We start from the raw sequence: 24,337 nt of genomic DNA on the forward strand, positions 1-24,337 counted from the left end.
ACCACATTTTATTTATCTCTTTATTAGCTGGTAGATATTTGGCTGTTTCCACCTTGTGGATATTAGAAATAATGCTGTTATGAACATCTGTGTACAAGTTTTATGTAAATACATATTTTTGGTTCTCTTGAGTGCATATCTAGGAGTGGAATTGCAGACTCATGTGGTAACTCTGTTTAACTTTTGGAGGAATTTTAAACTTTTTTCCAGAGCAGCTGCCCCCCTTTTACATTCCCACCAGCTATGTATATGTTCTAATCTCTACACAGTGCATTTGCATTAGTTACTGCCTACTTTTTTTATTATAACAATCCTAGTAAATATAAAATGGTATTTCATTATGGATTTGACTGGCGTTTCACTGATGACTGATGACATTGAGCATCTTTTCATGCGTTTATGGGTCGTCTCTATATCTTCCTCAGAGAAATATCAGTTTAAACACTTTGCTTATATTTAAATCAGATAATTTATTTTTGAGTTATGAGTACTTTATGTATTCTAGAAGTAAGGCCTTTATCAAATACCATTTGAAAATATTTTAATTCCGTGGGTTGTCTTTCATTTTCTTGATTGTGTCTTTTGATGTACAAAATTCTTTTTACTTTAAATAGGACCAATATATCTTTTTTTTTTCTGTTTATTTAGGTTAGGTATCATACCAAGAGACTATTACCTAAACCAAGGTCACAGAGAAAAACACCTGTGTTTTCTTTCAAACGTTTTATAGTTTTAGCTCATACATTTAGGACTTTGATCCATTTAGTCTTATTTTTAGTGTAGGATGAACACAGTGTTTTACAAATAGAGGGTGCACAGATAATATTTATTGAAACAAATTGAGTTGAGAATGAGATGACTAGAACATTGTCTTCTAATAGAATTTTATTCTACTGGGAAAGTATTGAGCTAAAATTGTCCAGGTGGAGAGACAAAAGATAAATATTTAAAAATGTCATCCACATCCAGTATGATATATGGGAAAGACACAGTAATGAAATTCTGGAGACTGAGATTATAGTTGATGTGTCGGGAGTGTGATTATAATATGCAAAGTATGGTGAAGCATATGGCTCACTGTAAATTGTTACACCTATTTGAGAGATGATTATTTGTAGTATTAGTCTAGATTTGTCATCAAATTGCTTTGTGCCCTTGGGCAAGTTATTCACTCTTTCTGCAGCTCCACTTTTCTTCTCTATGTGAAAATGTGAGAATATCCATGGATTGCATGGCCTATCGCATGGCAAAAAGAATAAAGAAAGAAGTGCAGAGCCTAGGTGACACACTTATGTCATATAGATACTCCAAGGAAAGCACATAAGGAGAGGGTATACCAAGAAATAAGCATACCCTAGAACGATCATCCAGTGAGATAAGGGGCTGGTGGACCAGAACTTTAGTAACTGGGAGAACAAAGGAAGATGATATTAAGAAAACATTTTATGCAAGTTGTGTAATACACATCAAATGTAGAGGGACATAATTTAATTTTTGGTTTTGGTACAGCAAAAGTAAGTTATGAGATCCACGTACAAAATTAAGTAGGATATTAATCCTTAACTGATAGTGAAAAATTAAGAGGCAAGATATGAATTCTTAGGTAATAACACTGTAATAACTCTATAAGATTTAATACTTGGTTACCATTCAGTTACATTTTTTTCTTTCTCTCTCTTCTTCATTTCCTCCCTTCCTTCCTTCCCTCCTTCCTTCCTTCTTTCCTTCCGTCCTTCTTCCTTCCTTTCCTCTCCTTTTTCCCTTGTTAAGATTTTCAATTATAAATTTTACAGGCTAATGCTACCTACCTACATTCTTTCTTTCTTTCCTTCCTTCCTTCCCTCTCTCCTTCCTTCCTTCGTTTTTCTCTCCCTTTCCTTTGTTCAGATTTTCAAACATAAATTTGCCAGCTAATGCTATTGGAGCAACTGTTCTATACCAAATAGGAATCAGCCTATTAACAGGCATGAGAATGTTTGTGCAACTGAATATCAAGTCCTATTAATGCACAATAGTAAGTCCTATTAATACAATACACTTCTACAAACATTTTCGAAAATACCATTGTTTCTCTAATGAAGAAACTGAATATATATTTTCTTTTATTCCAATAAAAGAAATGCAATGACTTGTGTTAGTTTTTACTAGCACTCGAAGCATTTAAAATCTTGTACCTTTTGCATTTTAGAAAAATACTTCCTCATCTAGATTAGAGTGTTGCTATGTCCACAAATTCTTTCGAAAGTGAAAATAGTCCCTTATAATCATCTCTAAGGTCATAGTTCCAAAGGTCAGTGGTTATACAGAAGGAGAGCTCCCCAAGAGGTCCCTGGAGAGAGAGGGAGGGAGGGAGGGAGAGAGGGAGGGAAGGAAGGAAGAAAGGGAAGGGAAGGGAAAGGAAGGAGGGAGGGAGGGAAGGAAGAAGGAAGGGAGGGAGGGAAGGGAAGAAGGGAGGGAGGGAAGGAAGGAAGGAAGGAAGGAAGGGATTTTCTGAAAAATGGAGAAAGATTTAATTATCTCAGTGTTGTTTCATACAGCCAGTGTCATTCTAATTCTTCGAAAACTGATAATTCATGAGTTGTATTTCTCTATTAACTAGAATGTGTAAGTATACACAACTCCTTATGACCTGTTTTAGGAAGAGTATTTGAATTACTCTTATCTTTTTAAAATATAGGCAATACATTATAAACATTTGTCTTCCTTGAAATTTATGGTTTCCACTATAGTGAAAATAATTTTATATCATGTTGGGTTTCTTTTCCATTAAAAATTATGTATAACTGTCAACAAAAATTGCTTGCTTTCCCTAACAAAGAGGCTACAAGAGCCAAACTAAAATTTTAGATAAAAAGATATGAGATTTTTATTTCCCTGATGACAAGTGATGTGGAGATTTTTTCATATATCTATCTGTTGGTCATTTGTATGTGTTCTTTGGAGAAATATTTATTCATGTCTTCTGCTCATTTCTTGACTGGATTATTTGGTTTTTGGGGTGTTGAGTTTGATAAGTTCTTTATAGATTTTGGATATCAGCCCTTTATCTGATACGTCATTTGCAAATATCTTGTCATCAGGGAGATACAAATCAAAGCCACAGTGAGATACCACCTTGCACCAGTTAGAATGGCTAAAATTAACAAGACAGGAAACAACAAGTGTTGGAGAGGATGTGGAGAAAGGGGAACCCTCTTACACTGTTGGTGGGAGAGCAAGCTGGTACAGTCACTCTGGAAAATAGTTTGGAGGTTCCTTAAGATGTTAAAAATAGAGCTACCCTATGACCCAGAAAATTGCACTACTGGGTATTTACCCCTAAGATGCAGTTGTAGTGAAGAGAAGGGGCACCTGCACCCCGGTATTCATAGCAGCAATGTCCATAATAGCCAAAATGTGGAAGGAGCTAAGATGTCCTTCAACAAATGAATGAATAAAGAAGATATGGTTCATATATACAATGGAATATTACTTAGCAATCAGAAAGGATGAATACCTACCATTTACATCAACATGAATAGAACTGGAGGGTATTATGCTATGTGAAATAAATTAATCAGAGAAAGTTACCATATGGTTTCACTTATATGTGGAACATAAGGAATAGCATGGAGGACAACAGGGGAAGGGAGGGAAAACTGAATGGGAAAAAATCAGATAGGAGGACAAACCATGACACACTCTTGACTCTGGGAAACAAACTGAGGGCTGCTGGAGGGAAGTTGGGGGGATGGGGTAACTGTGTGATGGGCATTAAGGAGGGCAGGTGACGTTGATGAGAACTGGATGTTATAAGCAACTGATGAATTATTGAACACTACATCAGAAACTAATGATATACTCCATGTTGGCTAATTTAATTAAAAAAAAAGAGAGAGATGAGAGGTTTGACAAAAACATACTCTGCTGAAATTTTTATTTTGTTTTAGTTAAATATGATGCTAGATAAATTTTCTAACATATTTAGCTTCATTTCTCACTGAAACAAAATGTTGTAGGCGCGCCTGGGTGGCTCAGTGTGTTAAAGCCTCTGCTTTTGGCTCAGGTCATGATTCCAGGGTCCTGGGATCGAGCCCCGTGTCAGGCTCTCTTCTCTGCAGGGAGCCTGCTTCCTCCTCTCTCTCTCTCTCTCTCTCTGCCTGCCTCTCTGCCTACTTGTGATCTCTGTCTGTCAAATAAATAAATAAAAATCTTTAAAAAAAGAAATAAAATGTTGTAATTGAACAACGTAACAGTCAACATTATCTATTACAGTTTTTTTTTAATTTTGGTTCTAATTTTATTTTTGCCCCTTCCAAAGTATTGCAGAAAAAGCATGTATTTAATTTTTCTTGTCAGTATTTCATGTTTTGATTCCTAAGGATCTATTTCAAATAAAAGTAAGAAATTTGCCAAATGAGTTGGTTTTACTAAAAGAGAGGGTATCATCAGCCAGCAATATGCCTTTCAGTAAAACCAAAGAAAATAACATATATTCATATGCCTTTTATTGATAAGAGCACATTTTATTGTAAAAGTGCACTGAGACCAATAGCTTAATGCATTGATGATAATATCAGACACTGTATTTGCTTTGTGTGTATGTATGTATGTGTGGCTGTGAAGAGAGTAACCTAAATTAATAATCTCATTTATGTAAATATTCTCTCTGAAATCCACAGAAGGACTTGTTTCTTTCTTTCTTTTTTTTTTTAATACATTTAGGTAAATAAATACTTTTGTTGAAATTTTAAGACAGGAGCACAAATACTTTGAGCAAAAAATAGTATTTTCTGTAAATTTAATTAATTTAAGTAGAACTTTAGAGTTCAGTTGGTAAACTAGAGAATATTGGTGATATTTTACTAAAACTTCTGGAAGTTTTTAAAGAAAAATTACGCTTCCTATTTATGTAAATTAAATTGGAGAAAGAGTTGAGCAAAAATTCATTTATGTGTCTATGTCATAAAATTGTGTGTTGTAAAATATGAGAAAAGGGGCTTTTAAGAGGTGATGAAGTGTTAAGAGGTTCTTTATTCAAAAGAAGTGATATTTGAGGGACGCCTGGGTGGCTCAGTGGGTTAAGCCGCTGCCTTCAGCTCGGGTCATGATCCTAGGGTCCTGGGATCAAGTCCTGCATGGCCTCCTTGCTCGGCAGGGAGCCTGCTTCTCTCTCCACCTCTGCCTGCCTCTCTGCCTGCCTGTGTGCTCTCTCTCTCTCTCCTTCTCTCTGACAAATAAAATAAAATATTAAAAAAAAGAAGTGATATTTGAATTCCATTTTCCTTCCTTAAATGGAAAATTATTAAATTGTTTATATGTCTGACTTCATTTTCAGCATTAGTAATACTTCCATGTACTCTGAAAAACAACCTGAGGGTTTTGAAGGGTCAGGGGTGGGAGGTTGGGGGAACAGGTGGTGGGTAATGGGGAGGGCACGTTTTGCATGGAGCACTGGGTGTTGTGCAAAAAGAATGAATACTGTTACACTGAAAAAAATAAATAAAATGAAAATAAAAAAAAAATAGATCTGTAAAAAAAAAAAACAAAAAAAAAACTGCACAGAAAATGAATTGTTAAATCAAATGGTATTTAACTTTTAAGTCAAATGCTATTTTAAACTGTCATTTTTCACCTTTTTTTGAAACGAAGTAGTACTTTGTAAAAGTAAAAATATACATCAATGCACGTGATTTGTATTTGTTTTAAAGGAAGGCATACTATAACAATTGTTTTGCGTTGTTTTATATATTTTTAATAGAGAAAATTACTCTCTTAATATGCTTAAACACTAACCTTCTAGGAAATTATTATTTTAACATTCAGGCAGAGCCTCAGCCCTAGCCTTTTCTGAGGTTTTAACCTGACTAATCTGGCCCCAGCTATATTGTTCTTTCCCTGATCTCCATTACAAGCAGTGTTTACACGACTCATATGGCACTAGTGGTTTCCTATTTTCCATTTTTTTTCCTATTTTCCATTTTTTTTTCATATGAATGTCATCATCTTCTCTGTCTAAAGAACACACTTTTCAAAGCAGTCACTATACATCACTCACCTGGATGTTCATCTCGTGCAGAGCTGTGGACATTCACCAGTTTCAGACTTCAGGCAAGCATATGGGCTCAGAGACCGGAAAGGTCTGGATTTAAATTCTGGCTCTCCCACTTTGTAGCTATGATCTTGAAAAGTTTTTCCTCAATTTCCTCTTCTTTAAAATAGTACGAAAATAAGAAATCATTATTAAGATTAGCAAAGATAATCTCAAAAACATGACTACCCCTCTAAATATTTTGGTTCTTCAATGTATGTTCTTTACTTCTCTTCTGAGCTACCTTCATCTCTCTTCACGATTGCTTGCAAGAATCTTTTTTGTTTTTTGTCTTTACTTCCCCTGCCTACTTTTCCCTTTCTTTCTTTTTTTTATTTTTTAATGGTTCCTTTTTGTTGTCCCTAATTTAAAAACAGCATAAAAGACCTAGCAGAATTTTATTTACATTTTAAAAAGTCTTGGCAGTGACCTAGGCAGAAACTAAAAAAAGAAAAACCAAAATACAACTTATACTTAGTAGAGAAATCACTCATGGTTGTTAGGATCAGTTGTTAGGATCAGTTAGGATCAGTTTGAGATCTTATGCTTGATGGTTTTACTTGCAAAATATTGAATGTTTATTTCAATAAATAGTTCAAAGAATTAGGTCATTTGCTTAAAGAATGGATACGATAGGACCAAGGTGGTAGATCAAATCACCATGTGTTAAGTTGTTTTCGCTGGATTTGGTGGCTTTAACTCTATTTGTAACCTAAAGCAATCAAATGAGGAACTTCTTTATCTCAATCAGAGTCCAACTCCATCTATAATAAAGAACAGCCCACATTCTCCTCCTGCTTGATATTGTGAGTGTGGCCACATTTTTCTTCATGAAAACCAATACCTTAACTCACTCGTATTGATGGAAACATTGGCAACTCTAAATGACTGCCATGATCACACATGTGTGTGATCATGACGTTCTCAATGTCTTGCTTCCACAGTGTCACCTTTTTCCCCCGACTAAGGAGCTCAGTGTTTCTTTAACACCTGTTTTATGTCATTTTATACAAATTCCTCTCATTTTACTTACATTGCAAAGTGTTCCCTCCTATTGCTCTACTCTCCATAGGGGTGGAGGTAAAGCTGGAACATGTTACACTGTGGAAATGACTTCTAAAAGACCACACTGACAATTGTTATTATTAATACAATTGATCACTAAGCTCTTATGTCTGGAAAAAGAGGGTCAAGACATGTTAAACAGATCCAGATTTTGGTGAAAAGTGTTATGGTAGAGGAAATTTTGGATCTCTTTCAGCATTGGCTAGATAAGTAGCATTAGAACCTGTCGGCTAACTTATTATCCATTTATCCTCTTTAGTCCCACCGTTTGTTGCCTCAGCTTCCAACCACTAAGTTTTGAGTATTGTGGGAAAGGTTTCATTGGCATCACTTATTGCCATTAAAGCACTTCCCTTCTAAATGTTGGCTGCCAAAGTATGTGGTATCCTGTGGAGCAAGAGGATGAGGACACAGATTGCAGTGAGGCTGAACAGTTTGCACTTCCTAGCAGTGACACCAGATATCAATCTTTCCTAAAGACAGCCGAGAACACATGAATATAAGAACTCTTTAAAAAGAACAAGCGAGGCATTATCCAACCAAAAAAAAAAAAAAAAAAATTCACCAAAGCATTTTCCTAGTAAGTTTCTCAAGGATGAAAATGCATTGAAGTTACTTTATGTTGTCATGTTGGTTGTTTCCAGGAACAAATTAAATCTCTGTAAGGTAAATATGTACGAGATCGAAATTCTTGATGTTATAGTGTTTGAGAATCATTAATTGCATCTCAAAGTGTGTGTTGCATGTTTTACATGTGCACATCAGCTGGCCTTACAAAAGAATACTAATTTGGTCACAGTTAATCTGTTTCACATGGTCTGCAACATCAAACATGACATCATTATAGGAAATCACTTTATGCAACTCTGCAACACTAGGAGGTTTTTGTTTTTGTGTGGGTTTTTTTTTTTTTTTTTGGTCATTTGACAATGTTTCAGACGAGTTGATCACAAGAAAAGAGAGAATTACTAGGAGAAACATATTAAGATCATTGTTCTGATCTATACTAATCTGTTGTGTTATCTAATACATTTATGGCCCCTCATGTTCGCAATGCACTGCAAAAAAATCAGATATCAAGGAAAGTTACTGTGGACTCATGGGTGTTAGACTCTACTGAGAAATGTCCAGTATGAGCTGTAGACTTAGATATTTTGCTTCGTGTCCTTTTTACCTTTAACCAATTTAAGTCATCTTCACTGCATGCAGAGTAACTTTAAAAATAATAGTTTTTTATCCTAGTGTCATTATAAAGTATTTCTAATAACTTGTTTTTGAAATTTTATTTAGATACAGTGCTACGCCTAGAGAAGAGAATTTTTTTCAGTAAAAAATATTGCTCTTTGTATTTGACCAGTAAGATTAAGACCAGTTCACAGTACAACAACAGCTATTTGGAATAACAGAAAAGAGGGAGAAAGGGCGATGCATGGAAGCTTTGACTGACTTCCTTTGGATTTTACTAACAAATTGAGTAACACTACAGGAAAAACCACATGGATAGCCCTGTGTTTTGGCCATTTTTTAGTTTTCTATTTGGGGATTTAAAAATATTCAGGAGTTTTGTGTAGCCATATTATTTTGTTTTTGTTTTTATTGTTTGAAGCTTCTGAAAAGAAAATATGAAAAAGTGATATATCACATTCATATTCTCCCAGCCTCAAAAATGTATCAAAAATATATATCTTCAAGTAGAGATTAATTTTGTGGTGGGATAAGCTCAAGTATAAGCAGGTGGAACAGCTTTAGTGGTGACATTCTGCAAGTGGTTAAGAAATCGAAAAACAAAACAGTCTGTTCAATAAATGGTGGTGGAAAAATTGGACAGCTATGTGTAGAAGAATGAAAGTCAACCATTCTCTTACACCATGCACAGAGATAAACTCAAAATGGATAAAAGACCTCAACGTGAGGCAAGAATCCATAGAATCCTAGAGGAGAACATAAAGAGTAACCTCTTCGACATTGGCCACAGCAACTTCTTTCAAGCTATGTCTCCAAAGGCAAAGGAAACAAAAGCAAAAATGAACTTTGGGGACTTCATCAAGATCAAAGCTTCTGCATAGCAAAGGAAATAGTCAACAAAACAAAGAGGCAACCCACAGAAAGGGAGCAGATATTCACAAATGACACTACAAAGGGCTGATATCCAAGATCTATAAAGAACTCCTCAAACTCACCACACACAAAACAGGTAATCATGTCAAAAAATGGGAAGGAGACATAACGGACACTTCTCCAAAGAAGACATACAAATGGCTAACAGACACATGAAAAAATGTTCATCATCATTAGCTATCAGGGAGATTCAAATCAAAACCACATTGACATACCACCTTATACCAGTTAGAATGGCCAAAATTAACAAGACAGTAAATGACATGTGTTGGAGAGGATGTGGAAAAAGGGGAACCCTCTTACACTATTGGTGGGAATGCAAGTTGGTGCAGTCATTTTGGAAAACAATGTGGAGAATCCTTAAGAAATTAAACATAGAGCTTCCCTTTGACCCTGCAATTGGACTAGTGGGTATTTACCCCAAAGATACTGATGTAGTGAAAAGAAGGGCCATCTGTACCCCAGTGTTCATAGCAGCAATGGCCACAGTCACCAAACTGGAAAGAACCCTGTGGAAAGATGCCCTTCAATGGATGAATGGATAAAGAAGATATGGTCCAGGAGTATTATGCCTCCATCAGAAAGGATGAATACCCCACTTTTGTATCAACATGGATGGGACTGGAAGAGATTATGCTAGGTGAAATAAGTCAAGCAGAGAGAGCCAATTATCATATGGTTTGGCTTACTTGTGGTACATAAGGAATAACATGGAGGACATGGGGAGATGGAGAGGAGAAGGGAGTTGGGGGATTGGAGGAGGAGATGAAGCATGAGAGACTATGGACTCAAGAAACAAACTGAGCATTTTGGCGGAGGGGTGGGGGTGAGGGGGTTGGGTGAGCCTGATGGTAGGTATTATGGAGGGCATGTATTGCATGGAGCACTGGGTGTGGTGCATAAACAATGAATTCTGAAATTAAAAAAATAAAATAAATTTTTAAAAATCAAAAAACAGCACTACAGGTGGATGGACTCCAAGTTTGTTATTCTAACTTTAAGACCAGAGGGGCAGCAATACACCATATAAAAATATTTAGTAATTTTGAAGAACTAGAGGAGAATGTCCTATAGTATGAAAGCTATCTTACTATTTTAGAATTTGACATGTCAAATATAGTTGGTTTTTTTTTAAATTCGTTTATTTGTTTATTTACAGCATAACAGTGTTCATTGTTTTGGCATCACACCCAGTGCTCCATGCAGTATGTGCCCTCCCTATTACCCACCACCTGGATTCTCAACCTCCCCCGCCCCCCCCCGCCCCTTCAAAACCCTCTGGTTGTTTTTCAGAGTCCATAGTCTCTCATGGTTCATCTCCCCTTCCAGTTTCCCTCAACTCCCTCTCTCAAATATAGTTTTTAAGTTTCTTCATGTGCTCTCCACTATAATTTTTCTAAAATGTCAAAACTTTAACAAAAGAATATCTTCCATTTTATTATTTTCCTTCACAAGTAATAATGTTCTTCTATGTTACCTTTGCCATTCAACATTTTTTTTCATGCTTCCTCATATATATGAATGTTCTTATTAGTAATAAAACCAACTCTTGGGCCTTCTTGCTGCAGTGTATTACAAGAAAATATCACAGGCTTACGTGAAGTCACTCATTTTAAAAATTTTGTTTATACAGAAATATTGGTTTTTTTCCTGATTACGTGATCAGCCCTGCATAACTATCTAAAGAGAGGTCAAAAGGATACAAAAAGACACTGAGGGGCGCCTGGGTGGCTCAGTGGTTTAAGCCGCTGCCTTCCGCTCAGGTCATGATCTCAGGGTCCTGGGATCGAGTCCACATCGGGCTCTCTGCTCGGCGGGGAGCCTCCTTCCCTCTCACTCTCTCTGCCTGCCTCTCTGCCTACTTATGATCTCTCTCTGCCAAATAAATGAATAAAATCTTTTAAAAAAATTAAAAAAAAAAAGACACTGAGATCTGCTTCTGCTTTGAGGTCTTTTTGGGCTGTTTTCTCTCCTTGCCAAGATGATGGTGATACATTTAGAAAGAAAGGACAACAGGGGAGAAAACAAGACCATGAAATAGATTCAAAGCATAATATGTATGGAATTCCCCCCAAAGGAATTCAGACCCAGAAGTCAACAGAGACCTGTAGACTGAAGTATTTGGAAGCCATCAACTTTTGAATAAGTGGTTATTGAAGTAATTTTAGGTAATAGCACACCATGAAAAACAACAAGTGTGAAGAGCAAAAAATGGGTGAATAAAGGGGAAGAGGTCAGGGAAATGCATCTGGCCTAAAAAAAAGAAAAAAAAAAAAGAATGGAGAGCAAGGGGAAAGGAAAGCCAAAGGAAGAGGTTTTCAAAACAGATGCAGTGGTCAAATATTTCAGAAATTTCAAATAGAATGACAACTAAAAGAAGTCTATTTTTGACAAGAAAGAGGCAATAAGGATTTTGGAAAGAATTAAGTGATATTAAGAATGAGCTTAAGAATGAATGAGAAGGGGGCGCCTGGGTGGCTCAGTGGGTTAAAGCCTCTGCCTTCGGCTCAGGTCATGATCCCAGGGTCCTGGGATCGAGCCCTGCATCGGGTTCTCTGCTCAGCAGGGAGCCTGCTTCCTCCTCTTTCTCTCTCTGCCTGCCTCTCTGCCTACTTGAAATCTCTGTCTGTCAAATAAATAAATAAAATCTTAAAAAAAAAAAAGAATGAATGAGAGGTAAGGAAGTAAATAAACTGCTCTTTTAAGATGTTTGAAGAACAAATTAAAGAAATGGAAGGTCAAGGGATCATGTTTTACAAAGTGGAATGTTTCATTATGATTGAAATTAGGGATAAGGGATCAATATAAAGGGAAGGGGAAAATTTAAAAAGTATTTATTTTACTAATAAAATACATATATTTAGTAAATAAAATAGTGTGACTTGTCTAGTGATTATTCAGATGAGCCAGTTTTTTATAAATGCAGGTTTAATAAAAAAATATATTGGTGTCTACTATGCAAAGACACAATGAGGTGCTGTAGAAAATACAAAGATGGACAAATTAATCTCTCATTAAGAAGCCTATAAAATAGAAGAAGATGCAAAATAGTAGAGTATTTGTGACATTAGAGGCCTAGGAATAATAAAGATTGTATAATAATTGTGGCCAGGAGAACAAGAAAATGACATAGGCAGTGGTCCTTGAGAGATAGAGTATTTTGACAGGTCCTGAAAAGATAGAGGACTGTGAAAGTGCTGAGGGTGTTCAAGCCCAGAGAATGGAGGGAACGCAAGAAAGAGAAAGGGGAACCTACATATTTTTTTCATGTAATATTCCTTTATCACAAACTGTTAATCTTCTGATTTTACTTTAGTCATTTCAAATATTTAAAAGCCAGTCTTAGTTTGTTGACTCTACAAAGCAGGTTGTGGGCTGGATTTGGCCCATAAATTAATGCTGACCCTTACATGAGATTGTGAATCTAAGGGTAACATACCGTATTCATAGATGTCACACAGTGAATATTTCCTGATAGTACTGAGGCACTGAGGACTCAGAGCAGGAAAGCAGGCATGGATTATGAAAGAAAGGAAGCAGGTGATACAGTAGATTGATGGGAAGCCCAAAGTGGAATCTCACTGGCAACAGGAGGGAGGAGAAAGTCATGATCAGAGGAACAATAATCATATTATAAGTTCAGAAACAGGAATTACGGGGAGAAGACAATGAATTCAGTTAAGAAACAACATTTGAGTTTGAAAGTCATATAGCAAAGGGGCCATGATTGGGGAATCTAAGGGGTAGACTAGAGGTTACTGTATTAGAATAGAAGGGGATATGCTGCCACATAACCACTTCCATTTTTCAGTGCCCATAGGTCTAAGTATTACATGAACCTCTTTCTCCAGTATTAGTGGGACAAAATAGTCCTTGGCATCCTCCCAAGTCAGACATACATTCAGATTTAAGGAGTACTTTGAGGGGGACAGAGGAAAGGACAAAATAACTTGTCAGAGTAACAACATTCAGTTCCAAGATGTGTCAACAAGTGGTAATAACAGAGTGAGGAACAACAGTGTACAAAAGAAAATCCTTCAGGTATAGACTGAGTCCTCAAAAACCAGTGACAGTGATAAGCTATGTCAGAATGACATCATTCACAAAGGATAAACTGACTTGTTTCAGTTGGGACATTCAGTTTGGGTTCAGTCTGTCACCTTCATTGGACATTGGACACCATAGCATTTCTTGTTATGTCCAGTGGTATTGAAAGTTTCTAACATAAAAATCATACTCATTTGCTATGACACAGTAAAGACTAGTTTGAAAACATAAAGGTAAATAGTAAGGTCAATAGAAAGCTCTTATTATTGGCAAAGAGATACTGGTAGATTGTTGTTGTTGTTAATCCACATTTACTCATGGGGTTTAACCGACAGAGAGAATGAAGACAGATTGCAACCACTTTCTAAGCAGTGGCTTCAGTGCCATTTTTCTGGTTTCCTGTCTTTTCCTGACAACCCCTGGTTGCTTTGCCTTCCTATTCATTTCTTACATTGCTCTCTTTTTAAACTTTGGAGGTTATTTGTTCTTGGATTCTGTGACTTGTAGAGACAACTTTTATAAATCATTGCTCCAAACATAATACAGCCAAAGTTCATTGTATCTCACCACAGGTAAGCATGCTGAAAGAAGAAGTATCAGAGAGAGTTTGCCAATCCTAGCTAATGCTGTTGACCTAAAGAGAGCTCTTCTCCCACAATTTCTGCCCCCTGGTTGTGCTACTTGGGGTATTATAAATGCCAAATATATGTCATTAAATACTCTGGAAAATTTCTTGCTTTTATGAATTTATGAAAGTGTGTCCTTTCTTAGAATCTGAATAAATTTTAAGAATCTCATAATAAAATCACTAATTTCACCAAACTCATCATGACATTAACATGGCTGCTGACAACAAGGACCCTTAGGCAGTAGAATTTGGTTTTATTCAATGCATAAGTAATTTTCATGAGACATAAACATTGTCAAATTTGTAATTATAGGGCCAGAGAAAGATAAGTTCTAAGTGAAAGAAGTCTATGTGGTTAGTTACTCTTGACCAATATCTACACACAAACTAACAAGGAGTAGAAAGTATAAATGGAGAAGAGAAGGAGAAGGGTACTTTGTCTTAATTATAGTATTACTTTCAAGCAATCTTGCATGTAACCTTGTAACAGAATGGACAGTAAAGTTATGAGGATGAAGTCAGGGATGACTCCAGGTAGCAGAGGAGAGAGGAAAAAGCCACATGATATGTTCTGGATTTCCTGTAACCATCTCTTCTAAGCAGTCATTTTAGAAGTTTAGTGATAATAAAATATATTATCTTGAGCTATGCTAGTTGAAGTTTGCATTTAGAAACATAGGTAGCAAAAAAGAAAGAAACAAACAAACATAGGTAGCAGTTTGCTCAGTATGCTATGGAGTGCTTTCCCTATTGAAGTGAGTCTGTAGGAAGAACTGAGTAGTGGAGAACATAGCTTTGTATTAGGTCAATGGCATTGTTGGTAACCACATCACATTCATTTGTACTGAGAGCAAAACTACTAGTGGGGATGTAGTAGAGTTAGTTCATTGAATTATAACAAATCCCAGTGACTTAAAGCAAGAAAGATTTATTTCTCACTCACATTCTGGTTAAGTATGGGTGAATGGAAGCACCCTCCTCCATGCTATGGTTTAGAAATTGAACATCCTCCCATCTTTCCTTTGTCTTTGCATATAGAGCCCAGAGAACCAGCGTCCTCTGCTGAATATTCTGTACGTTGTTGGCAGTTGAAGGGGAAGGGGAACAGAGTGGAGGAGGCACAGCTGTTCTTTACCTCATCCTGAGGTTACACACAGTATTTCTACTCACACTGCATCACTGAGAATCAGTCATGACACCCACTGAGGTGCAGTGGGGGTAGAAAATATAGTTTCTGCAACTAATAACAAAAATAATTAATAAGAATAACAATCATTACTTCCTGTAGGCAAATTGTTAGATCCCATTGTGTCTCCATTTCCTCATCTATAAAATGGAAACCATACAATTATCCTTTTATTTTCTAGTGTAGCTGTGAGTAACATATGAATTAGTACATGTAAACTGCTTAAATATTGCCTAGTACATGCTAAGCACTTTTATAGGTTCATAATCATTGCTGTTAATATGATTTGTATTATAACTGTTATTAATCAATCTCATCTTTGAGTAAAAACAGGGAGGGACTTTTATGACAGTTCTAAACACTGAGTCGAGTAGGCAATGATCAAAAGTTGAATTGCATGAGATACTGTGAAATTTCATCTTGGGAACATTGTCAGTATAGAAAATGAAGGTAGAGAACTGGTTAGTCACTCAAACAGTAAAGGTAATGCCTTCTTACATTCCATAGAAGCCCTGGTTATAATACTCTAAAAAGTTTTTATAAAATGTCAACTACAAGGTGATGCAGAAGATGTGCAATTTACACAGAATTATGTTTATTTTAGGGTACATTAAACCTTCCTGAACCAGTCAGTCCTTTCTATACTTTTTTAAAAATTTCTGTTTGGTTGTGGGTTCTTGGTGGGATTTTCTTTTCCATTTTGTGTTTCTATCTCTTAGAATACCTAAACAAATATTTGTACATAGTAGAGATTTAATAGATTAGTTCTAAATAAGTCTTTATTTTTAAAAATCTACAACTAAAATGTAACCTTATTAAATTTTTTTGCACAACACCCAGTGCTCCATGCAAAACGTGCCCTCCCCATCACCCACCACCTGTTCCCCCAACCTCCCACCCCTGACCCTTCAAAACCCTCAGGTTGTTTTTCAGAGTCCATAGTCTCTTATGGTTCGCCTCCCCTCCCCAATGTAACCTTATTAAATTTAATCTTAATTCTTAGACTTTCCCCAATGGATTTAAAAGAATACAATGGACATAAATGTGGAGGTATCAAAATTCTAAAATTTTAAAATTACATTTCTTTTTGTAATGCATATGAATGTGGTAGGTAGTAATAACATACTTACCAATATGATTTTAATTAACTTTACCATTTTGTTCAAATAAGTCAGTAATAAACATTACATTATTTTTTACTTATGCATTGTATAGAAACAGAAGTTTGGGTTGGAAAAATGATGTAAATTCTTATGGATTTTTTTTTTCACTTTATACTGAAAAGCTGTATCTGCTTTTTTTTTTTTTTTTTTTGGCCTGGTTTAAATTTGGAAAGAATATAAACATATAAATGGAGAATTCTCATTCTAAAACTCTACATGATAGACTTTAAAGGCTTCCATTTGAATATACATTTTTTTGAAAAGTATTAAAGTTTCGATTCCTAGAAAGATTAGAGTAACTGTTTAGTGTTTGTGACAATTTTAATGACATCATATTACCTCCTCTAAAGAAATGATTTAATATCTACATGTTGCCAACATTCAGATAAGAGAAAAATTCGGTCAGTTCTATATCTGAGCAGTTTCTCTGATGATGAACATCTGGATATATGCAAAACGTGTTGAACAAAAATGTGGAGGTCCAGCCAACTTGTCAATTTTATTTTCATTGATTTGACATTTTGAGATACACTTAGTAATTTGTGTTTTGGTATTAAGTGGGCAAAGAACAGATTAGAATAAAATACAACAAAGAATACCAGTCTCATTGAATGAATTGGTATTGTCATCAGTTTTATCATCACAATTTCATATGCTGTTATAGGAAGAGTATGAAGTTGTATTAATAAAATTGATGATATTGGTAATTCATTCAGTGAGTGGAGAAAGGAAAAGTAAGTGAGGGCATTTTCATTGTTATTCAGTAACTGTTATATTTTCATTAGACTTTAATAGCTTAAGTCTGTTCCTAACTTTATATTTTCTTAGCTCAGTAAATTTCTTGAAATCATTTATCAATCATATTTGGAAGAGATCAGAAAACTTTTAAAGATTTTTTTTTCATTTTAAAAGTGGAAAAGTTCAGTGTTTTATAGTGTTAGATTTCTTGTTAAAGGGGATAGACACTTGTCCCTATCCAATATTGTCATTTAATAGTGCATTTTGAATTCCTGTAATGTCGTTTACTTATTGGGAAGTATCATCTGAGACTCAGAAAATACTTGGACCCATTTACTATCATTACTGATGGGAAAAAAGAAAAATCCAAGAAGGGTGTGAATATATTAAGTAAATTGTTGCTGAAAGAGAGGAAGAAATAATTCCTTTCTCTTCTTTACTGAAACAGTTTTTCCCTTCACCCTTTCTATTTCATTTTTCTAATTTATAAAATTAAAAATTTAAACCAAGCAATTCCATGAGAATGTTTACAGTTCTCATGTTCCATAGTGCTATTCCAAAATTTGCTAACTGTTGCATAAAGTGTCACTATCACCCCTTTCTGGATCACTTACATTTTACAAATATGCCTGTTACATTTCTGCCTTCATAACTTGAGGACTTTCCAAATTATAAGTGAAGACAACATCATCTCCCAACGCTGCCCCCAAGGCTTTCTGGCCTGTCCACCAATGAATATTAAATAGTTATCCTGTACCTATGAAAATTTCTTATGTCTCAGATTAATCTACAGGGTTATTCTCTCCATCCATAGATGATAAAGCACTTACTTAGACAAGAGACTTATTGAGATACATTTTAAATGTTTAACACACATAGACTCTGTTAGCTTCTAGACACAAATTTCTCATCATTCTGAAAATTTTCTCCAAAATAAACTCTGTTCTTTGTTATATAGGCTGAAAATGTCTTTTATAAAACTCTCAAATATTTATATTGGGTTTCATCCAAATCAAAACTTTTGCTCCTCATAAGACTGGGTGGCTCAGTGGGTTGGGCCGCTGCCTTCGGCTCGGATCATGATCTCAGGGTCCTGGGATCGAGTCCCGCATCGGGCTCTCTGCTCAGCAGGGAGCCTGCTTCCCTCTCTCTCTCTCTCTGCCTGCCTCTCTGCCTTGTTGTGATTTCTCTCTCTGTCAAATAAATAAATAAAATCTTTAAAAAAAAGAAAAATGAAAAGTCAAACCATGGCGTAAGAGAAAATGTTTGCAAATCATATATCTAATAAAGGACTTGTGTGAAGAATATACAAGATTTCTGAAAGCTCAATAGTAAGAAAACAACTCAACTAAAATGTGAGCACAAATTTTGTATAGATAGTTCAAAGAAAATATGCAGATAGCAAGTAACCACATGGAAGATAATCATAATCATTAGCCATATTTCAGTGAAATTTAAAACTTCAATTTGATACAAATACATAGCTTTTAGAATCTCATGAGATAAATGAATTAAAGGTAAAATTAATATGCCAAGTGTTTCGAGAGATAAGGAGCACACAAACACACATATTAAATTCTGACCAAATTGGTCAATGGTCAATTGGTCAATAAAATACATTATATATGTTATATAAATCTTTACTTTAACACTGGGAAGTGGCATAACTGTTCCTAACTGTATCATTGAGAAGACATAATAACATACCATATGCTTGTATAATCAATAATTCGCTGGTAGGAAAATAAAATTTTTATGTACTACAACTTGTAATTATATTAGTTCTTTGATAGAAAGATGTTTATTCTTAAAATACCATTTTTTTCCTCTTTAATATTTGTTTTTATCCCTTAGAACAGATAATTCAAATATCAGAGAAAATGAACATATTTGTAAAGACAGTATTAATTTTTCATTTTGTTAACTAAAGAACTATTGAAACAGTTTTCTATAAAATGCATTTTTAGCTGAAAAAATAAATAAAATGGGAAAAAAAAAGAAAAAAAATGCATTTTTATGCTCAATTTGAAAATGATTTACTTCAAGTAAGGTGCATAAACTCTGGGGGGAAAATCTTGTATTTTTTCTTGTTTTTCCTAGTTCTGAAAAGTGGCAGAGGTAAGGCAGTAGGATCCAGTTACTGTTCCCTGTTTATACAGCTGTACTTCATTGAATGAAGGCTTGTGTTACACACAGTTTGTGATAGGAAGTAAATGCTTTTAAAACAACTGAAGAGATAGGTCTTTAACCTCCACCTTTGTGGATTCTTTGTTCCACCATTTAGCTTCTGTGGAAGTTATAGAAAGTAATTTAAATATATGTTATTACTCTCTAATTAGACTTCATCTGATTAGCTTATCCCCTTCTGAACTCATAACATGGATGCCTTATGATAAATTTTTAAAGCAAATCCCAAGAAGTCCAACAAAAGGGGCAATGAATTTTTTTGTAATAAAGTTTATAAGTAATAGGCCCTGAAATGTTTAATAAAGGGTATGTTCTAAAGAGAAAGTGGTGTTTGGATTATTTCCAAACTTTGTAAGGAGTTTTAAAAGACTTAATGAGATTCACCAAATTTATTACCTGTTAATAAACTCCACACAAAAGTGCCATAGGATTCTTGGTTTATCTCTTTTATTTGTAGCTGTATAAACTATCCAGTAAACCAGAGATTAAGGTTCTAGGTTATTTCAAGGATTATACCTGGGAAGTTAGAGGTCATTATGGTCAAGTAGTTTTCATTTGTGTAAGAGCAATTTCTTTAATTGCTCCGTTAAAAATATAGGGTCATTACTAGGAATGATTAAAATGTCAACCAGTCAGGATCTAAGTTACGTATAAACTTATGGCTTATGAAAATACTTGCCCACCCTTGAAAATATATAACTCTGATGGGGCCTTCTATTCATAATTCTGTTCATAATCTTTCCATTTTCACAGTATTTAGTCCTTATATCTGAGCTAGCATCTATTTACCAAAAATTCTTTTGCAGATGTTGTTTGGTAACTCCCTCCATAGTTTGTCCAGAGAGAATTCATTTCCTTAGTGAATGGCAGAGAAGTCGTCCAAATTGGTGGGGGAGGGAGTTTGTTTGTCTGTTTGTTTATATCTATATAAATTTACATATTTATATTTCCCTGATTTTCATAAAATTCTCTAACAAATTATTCTACCATGTGCTGGGTGTTTTAACTACTAGTATATGGCAGTTGCAAAGACCAATAACCAGGGCACCTGTGTGGCTTAGTTTGTTAAGCACCTGACTCTTGATTTTGGTTCAGGTCATGATCTCAGAGTCCTTAGATCAAGCCCAGAGCTAGGCTCCATGCTGGATGTGGAGTCCGCTTAAGAGTCTTTCTCTCCCTTTTGCTCTGCCCTTCTTCCTTTCTCCCTCCCCCAGCTCATGTGCATCTGTGTCCACGCTCTCTCGTTAAAAAAAAAAAAAAAAAAAAAAAAGGAGGACTAACCCATGCAGTATTTCCACTCTTAGAGTCACTGTTCAGTCCCCATGCATGCCAAACTAAAAGATTTAATTTCTAATCTATACTGGCATGGATACAGTGATCATGCCACAGAGTTAATTCTATCTCCTTTATTTGCAGCAAAGAACACAATAATAGTTTAGCTAAGAACATACTGTCTTTCAACTGAATAGACTATAGTGTGGTATCTGTAATTCTGATAAGAAAAAAATATTCACAAAATGAAAAATGTGGGCTTGTTCTATACTTAGGAGGTCAGTATAGTGGCATATTGTAGAAAAAACAACTATTTTGGGGGATGTAAATGAATTGTAAGTCAGTATGTGGGAAATCTGCATAATACTTGATGAAAATTACTTCTATTTCCTTCTTTATTTTAAAGATGAACAGCAGTTATGTGGTAGAATTTTAGAAATGGTAGTGTTTGGTAAGGTACAGGAAGAGCTGTATGTATTAACTAATATATTTCTGTAAATAAAAATGAAATGTTATATGAAAATGTCCAAAAAAATGAAATGTTAAGTCTTAGAACCAAATATTACTCTGCTTTGCTTTTTATTCCAATACACAGATTTTGAGACTTCTTAAAAAGCCATCAAGAAGGAATTTTTGTGTAATATTTCATTCCAAAATTTATGTACCAATTTCTCCCATCACATTATTCTTCCTTAATTATAAATATATTATCACATACTGAAAAATCATCACTATCCATTGACTGTATTGTTACAATATTGACAGTTAGCTTTTATGATTTTTCATATTATAATACATTAGTAATTAACAGATTTTGGAAGTCATTTTAGCTTCCTGGAGGCATTTAATTATATCATACACACTATACATACTTATTCGCTATGTTTCAGTTTTCTTATTTGTTTGTAATTTATGCCCTCTGATTCCAAAAGTCATTTGAAGCAGCTTATTTTAATTATAATTATATTGGCTAGGTTTCTCAGAGAGGTTCCAGATTTTTCTTCCTCACTTAACAAGAGCAGCATACACAAGTGAAAATGGAAGTTACTTTGTTCTTATTCTCATGGCTCATTTCAAATTATTTGTTTTGCAGAGGTTAATATCATGTGGGCTGGACACCAAACCCACCACAGTTCTGAAGACTATAACTTATCCACAGCACTGAGACAATCTGTTTTGCAAATATATACTTCTTGGGTAAGTTGTATAAAATTGGATAATAATATAATACATTTTGTAAAGTCCCAATTGTTCCTGTTTCCTCCAAGTTAAGAAAGTGTTTTACTAAAGACTTTTTTCTCCTTCTATAAGGCAAGACACATATGAAGCAAGTGATGTTTTGTAATGGTAGTCTTTTATTTGATAAAACAAAGTGTAACAACAAAAACAGCTTCACCTTGAGGTATAAAGCAAAGTGAGAAATTTGTTATTTTTTTAATTTACCATAACTAATGAGTGATATGTAGATAATGTATCTCAGTTCAAATATATGCAAACAAAGTTTTCATTTGAAACTTTAAAAAGCGGTTTTTAAAAATTTGATACCCATTTCTGTATGCCCAAGTGAAATCTACTTAAATTCTTTGCTTTTCATTTACATATTAGAGCAGTTAATATGATGCTCAATAAAAATTTTTGCTCTAAAATATTTTTACACAAGGAAATGAGCAGACTAATGAAAACCAGAAATAGCCTCTAGTTTGAAGTTTCTTCTGATTCACTGGGCAAACCTGACCCACTTGGTAATAGCCCTCATTTGTGGTTGTCATTCTTTGGATCTCCATACCTATCCAAACTACTGCTGCTAAAAGGCATATTGAGCTAGAAGATCAGAGTTATCGGGGCACCTGGCTGGCTCAGTCCACAGAGCATCTAACTCTTGATTTTGGGGTCATGAGTTCTAGCACACATTGGGTTTAGAGATTACTTTAAAAGAAAAAGAAAGCCAGAGTTACCAATATGTAAGTGCTACTAACCATAACTTATAATTATCTATGGAGGACCATAGGGGAAGGGAGGGAAATCTAAAGGGGGGGGAAATTAGAGAGGAAGATGAACCACAAGAGACTAGGGACCTTGGGAAACAAACTGAGAGTTTCAGAGGGGAGGGGATAAGGGAAGGGGGTAACAGGGTGATGGGTATTAAGGAGGACACATGCTGCAATGAGCACTGGCTGTTATATGTAACTAATGAGTCATTGAACACTACATCAAAAACTAATGATGTACTATATAGTGGCTAACTGAACATAATAAAAAATATATAAGAAAAATAAATACCAAAAAAGTCCCTCAAAAAAAATGATAATCATCTAACATTTGTATGGTTGCTTATAGTTTACAAGGTACTTCTAGATATCATTTATTGAATACTTTCTGTGTGCCAGACAGTCTTCTAAGATCACTTTTATGCATTAACTTATTTGATCTTCATGGCAACTTTAAGACACAGGTACTATTATAACTCTCATGAAATTGAGTTTGTAGTTCAGTCACAGAACTCCTAAAAGGGAGGAGTTGAATTTGAACTCATTCAACCTGGCTGCAGGATCCCAGATCTTATCTTCCACACTAAAAACTCTTTTATTTGTCTCTATATTGTTTTTTACTTACATTACTATGTTAGATCAAGTGTTACTATTATCAGGGAACTGAAGGTCAATGAGGTTAATTACACAGCTAGAAAGTGACAAAGCCCCATATTTGAAACCATGTGCCTCATAACCTATAAAAATACGTGTACTGGCAGGTGTTGGAACCCAAACAGCAGCATAGGCAAAAACAAATCTATAAGCCAGTGATGGTACAAATATATTTTCTGAAAGAGATAAAAAACGAAATCCACCCCTCCACCCCCATACCACGTGTTGAGGCTTGTGTTAATTTCATAGGGCTACCATGACAAAGTATTACAAACTGAGTAGCCCAGAACAGCAGAGTTGTGTTGTCTTGTAGTTCTGGAGGCCAGAAATCTGAAATCAAGGTGTCATCGGAGCCGTGGTCCCCGCCGAAGACTCTAGGGAAGGAACTGTTCTAGTCCTGTGTCTCTGAAATTTTTAGTTTGCGATAGTTCCTTGGCCTTTAGGAGCATAATGCCAGTCTTCACATGGTCATCTCCCTGTGTCTATATCCAGATTTCCCTTTTTTATATGTAAGGACATTGGTCATTTTGAATTAAGCCCACCCTACTCCATTATGAGTACATCTTAATTAATTACATCTATAAGGACTCTATCTCCAAATAAGGTCACATTCTGAGGTATTAGGGGATAGGTTTCAACACATGAATTTTGCGGGGGGGGGGGACACAATTCAATCCATAACATACTCTAAGAAACATAGGTGGAAATGAAAGAATTTATATTATGTTATGTATATTCCATCTCCTTACAGCTTGTGCTAGAACTCTGGATAATTCAACGTGAAGAAAATACTACATCTTTCACAGGTGCCTAGCTCAAGACTGATCTAGAGCTCTAGTGAATAAAGGGAAGAGGCCCCTAATGAATGGAGGTATACTGACTATCCTCCCATCTTAAGAAATAGCTTCATTAATATAAACATATTATCCTGTACAAAACAGGTTTGAGGGGCGCCTGGGTGGCTCAGTGGGTTAAGCCGCTGCCTTCGGCTCAGGTCATGATCTCAGGGTTCTGGGATCGAGTCCCGCATCGGGCTCTCTGCTCAGCAGGGGGCCTGCTTCCCTCTCTCTCTCTCTCTGCCTGCCTCTCTGCCTACTTGTGACCTCTTTCTGTCAAGTAAATAAAATAAAATCTTTAAAAAAAAAAAACAGGTTTGAATATGTGACTGTTTAAAATAATAATCTCAAAAATCTTTATTCTCTCCTGAGTTATAAAGATAAC

General features: G+C 35.3%; 1 protein-coding gene across 3 annotated transcripts in view; it reads left to right on the forward strand.

Annotated features, from left to right (window-relative positions):
* The window catches only part of AGMO (alkylglycerol monooxygenase), a 371,384-nt gene that overhangs the window by 108,078 nt on the left and 238,969 nt on the right, over positions 1-24,337 (forward strand). For all 3 annotated transcript variants that reach the window (XM_046020060.1, XM_046020059.1, XM_046020061.1), the window contains exon 4: positions 21,568-21,671. In XM_046020060.1, the coding sequence (XP_045876016.1) occupies positions 21,568-21,671 (104 nt within the window). The remainder of the gene's footprint in view (positions 1-21,567; positions 21,672-24,337) is intronic.

Source organism: Meles meles, chromosome 10 (genome assembly GCF_922984935.1).
Source record: "Meles meles chromosome 10, mMelMel3.1 paternal haplotype, whole genome shotgun sequence".
In the NCBI taxonomy this organism is placed as follows: Eukaryota; Metazoa; Chordata; class Mammalia; order Carnivora; family Mustelidae; genus Meles; species Meles meles.